Below are 3758 nucleotides of genomic sequence, written 5' to 3'. Positions count from 1 at the left end.
TGGGTGCCAAGATCCCACTTGACCCTACCCTATGGGGAAGCCACCGAGGGCAAACAACCCGAAAGAGAGGTTTGCACAGAGACTTGAGGGCGAAGCCACAGCCTCATCATCTGATGAAGGTAAGCAGAGCTCCCCCCATGCAGGGCCTCTGCGCCAGGCACGGTGCTCACTGAACCTCAGAGTAACCATGGAAGGAGGTGGCAGATGAGGAAACTGCGTCACCCGAGTCAGGGAAAGAGGAAACATCTTGCGTGTGGTCACATAGTCAGCGATGGTGCAGCCTGGCTTCAGCCCAGGAGCCCTGGTCACTCACATTCCCTCTCCCACCATGGACGGTTTAGCCACCCTCAGGGACGGGCACCGAGGTGGTCTGCTGCTTTTCGTTTATGAGAACAATGAAGAAGACAGCTGCAGGTTCGGGGCTTCTCCAGGGTGGGGGCCCCAGGGAGGAACTGAGGGACCAGGGCCTCCATTGTCTTCATTCTACCAGGCAGGGCCTGGTGCAGGCTGAAGCCTGGCCCACATGGGCACCCGACCCACTCACCTCCAGCTGGGAGGGCAAGGTGCCCTGCAGCCCCGAGAGGCCATGGTGCAGCCCCAGCACCAGCCCCTGGCGGCCGTCCTCTGCCTTCCTCTCCAGGGCTGCGTGGAACTGCTCACCATCCAAGTTTACCGTCAGCCTGCCCGCCAGACTGTGTCCCGCACTCTGGGCAGAAGCAAAGCTGTTGGGTGTCCCTGGGACCTAATGTCCCCTGGGAGGGCCTGGGTGCAGCCCCCTCCTCACTCACCTGGAAGTGCCCGTGGCCATCTATGGAGAAGGGGAGGCCCCAGTGCTTGAGGCTGGGCATGGTGTGGGTGTGGCGGAGGCTGGCATGGAGCTGGTGGCCTGGGGACTCGGGGGTCAGGTCCTCCAGGCCAAGGGCAGCGTCTAGCTGACCCCCCGCGTTCCGCAGTGCCAGGCGTGCTGAGCAGTTGGAAGCCATGTGGGTGAGAGACAGGAGCATTCCTGCCTCGGAGGGGAGTCCTGGAGGAAGAGGCCAGAGGGCAGGAGTGGGCAGAACCCCAGAAGCCACTCAGACCAGTCCACCACATTTAGTCACGACGGAAACATGACAGCGGCCTGGCCAGCACACCTGCTCCCTAGAGGATCCCCTGAGCTCCAGGGCTCCAGGTCCTACTGCCCCCAATACACCAGGTTAAACTATCTGAAACTGTCCACATCTCACAGAAATGGCGATTTCATCTGGTCCAACCTCACAGCACAATTGCCACATGCAGTCGGTGATAAGACCCATGTCCCCTATAAGATTTCTAGCTCCCCAAGGAAAGAGCCCAAATCTCAGAGGGACACAGGGGTCTGATCATGTGTCCTCCCCTCGCTGCTGTACCTGGGGGCCCCTCCAGGCCTGGAGGGAACATCTGGGAGCTCGAGCAGGGGCTGCTGGGATTATTTCATACTGCGGTCCCAGGGGGCATCTTTTGGGTCCTGGCTAGGCCAGGTATCCACGCTGCATGAGCTGTCCCAGGGAATGGGGGGTGGGAGGCCTGGAGGGGGCTGGTGGCAGGGGCTGTCACCATCTGATTTGAAGCATGTCACTATGGTAACAACTGGTGCCCTGAACCTGAATCACAGCCCAGGGAAGGAGATGCAGGAGTGCTGGGGAAGCCAGCAGGGGAAAGAAATGAAGGTGGAATGTGAATCAGGGTTGGAGGCTCATTTATCCCCTCCCTTGGCTCCAGGACTTAGGAGTCTTGGAGGAAGAAGCTGTTCTGCCTGAACCACTCGTCCTACCTGCATCACTCAGCATGCTCATATTATGTGTCAGGCCAACCGCAAGCTGGCCGTGCCTGGGGCCCCAGGAGCAGGCGCCACCCAGAGCCAGGCTGGCCGCATGAGCCCGGATGCTGGCCTGGGCCATCAGGTTCCTCGTCTGGGCCTGCAGCCGGCCCTTCAGCTGGAGCTCTCCAGGCAAGGCCTGACTGCTGTTCTGGGCAAGGACACAGGTCACGCTGCGCACGCTGGTGCCGTTCCCTGCCTTCTCATGCTTGTCCCGCAGGAGGAAGCCCAGCACAGCTGAGTCAGCAGTGACCCTGAGGGTGCCTGCAGAGGATGGCGGAGAAGAACAGAGCAGGAGCGGCTCAGGGAAACGAGCCGTTTTGGGGAGGAGGGAAAATAATTTAGGGGCAGGAAGTCGCTAGATTCACGATGTCACACTTGTAACTCATGTCAGAAATGGTACATTTGTGAAATCCATCAGAGTACACTAGCTCCCTCCCAGGACACTCTGAAAAACAAGTGAGCTAATTCACAAAATAATTGAGAAAATCTGAACAGCTCCCTATTTATATAGGGCTATACATTTATATAACTCTGTACGTTTTTCTAAAAACGCTCCAGACGTCTTTGCTGGTAGAGGCGATCAGACGTTTAGGGAACATCGCCACCAATCTCACAGAAACTCCTTCAGAGAAGAGAAGAGAATACCCGACTTGGTTTATGAAAGTGGCATAAACCTCATCCCAAACCTGATAAGAGCTTTGCGAAAAAAGGAAACTTACAGCCCAATAGTGCTATGAACACAGACACCAACTTTTTTTTTTTTTGAGATGGAGTCTCGCTCTGTCGCCCAGGCTGGAGTCCAGTGGTGCGACCTCGACTCACTGCAACCTCCGCCTCCTGGGTTCCCACCATTCTCCTGCCTCAGCCTTCCAAGTAGCTGGGACTGCAGGTGGCTGCCACCATGCCTGGCTAATTTTTTTGCATTTTAAGTAGAGATGGGGTTTCACCGTGGTAGCCAGGATGGTCTCGATCTGCTGACCTCGTGATCCGCCCACCTTGGCCTCCCAAAGTGCTGGGATTACAGGCGTGAGCCACTGTGCCCGGCCAACACCAACTTTCTTAACAAAGTATTAGGAAACCAAATTCAATTACGTATACAAGGAAAGAAAAATACATACGAAAAAATGCAGGGAATCCCACTAAAGCAAGGTCGGTTTCACACTTAAGACCAATTTAATTCAGTCTATTAACAAAATTAAGGTGGAAAACCATATGAATATGTACTAGATTCAGAAAAGGCATTTGATTACATTCAACACCCATTCTTAAGAATAAAATCTGGCCAGACACGGTGGCTCATGCCTGTAATCCCAGCACTGTGGGAGGCTGAGGCAGCCAGATCACTTGAGGTCAGGAGTTCGAGACCAGCCTGGCCAACAAGGTGAAACCCTGTCTCTACTAAGAATATAAAAATTAGCCGGGTGTGGTGGCATATGCCTGTAATCCTAGCTACTCGGGAGGCTGAAGCAGGAGAATTGCTTGAAACTGGGAGGTGGAGGTTGCAGGTTGCAATGAGCAGAGATTGCACCACTGTACTCCAGCCTGGGAGACAGAGCAAGACTCTGCCTCTAAAAAACAAACAAACAAAAAACACTCTGCAAAACTAATACCAAATGTTAAAATTATTCGTGGAAATTTTGAATGTTTTCTTTGTAAGATTGAGAACAGGTAAGAATTTTTGCTCTTAGCATTTTTATTCAATATTATACTGTATTTCTTTGCCAAGGCAATAAGAAAAAAAAAATCTAAATGGCATAAAAAATATCAGGCCAGGCTGGGCACAGTGGCTCACGCCTGTAATCCCAGCACTTTGGGAGGTTGACGTAGGAGGAATTGTCTAAGCTCAGGCATTCCAGACCAGCCTGGGCAACAAAGGGAGATCCTGCCTCTAAAAAAAAAAAGTATCTGGGCATGGTGG

The 3758-nt window shown here is 53.7% G+C and overlaps 1 protein-coding gene across 1 annotated transcript in view; it reads right to left on the bottom strand.

The window, feature by feature from the left end:
* LOC105545271 overlaps positions 1-3758 on the bottom strand; it is a 54024-nt gene that overhangs the window by 38251 nt on the left and 12015 nt on the right. The window contains exons 6-7 of the mRNA XM_011988129.1: positions 1793-2101; positions 789-1024 (exon numbers count right to left, since the gene is read on the bottom strand). Of these exons, the coding sequence (XP_011843519.1) occupies positions 789-1024; positions 1793-2101 (545 nt within the window). The remainder of the gene's footprint in view (positions 1-788; positions 1025-1792; positions 2102-3758) is intronic.

Source organism: Mandrillus leucophaeus, unplaced genomic scaffold, assembly GCF_000951045.1.
Source record: "Mandrillus leucophaeus isolate KB7577 unplaced genomic scaffold, Mleu.le_1.0 Scaffold323, whole genome shotgun sequence".
Classification (NCBI taxonomy): domain Eukaryota; kingdom Metazoa; phylum Chordata; class Mammalia; order Primates; family Cercopithecidae; genus Mandrillus; species Mandrillus leucophaeus.
This window is presented reverse-complemented; position numbering and strand designations above follow the sequence as displayed.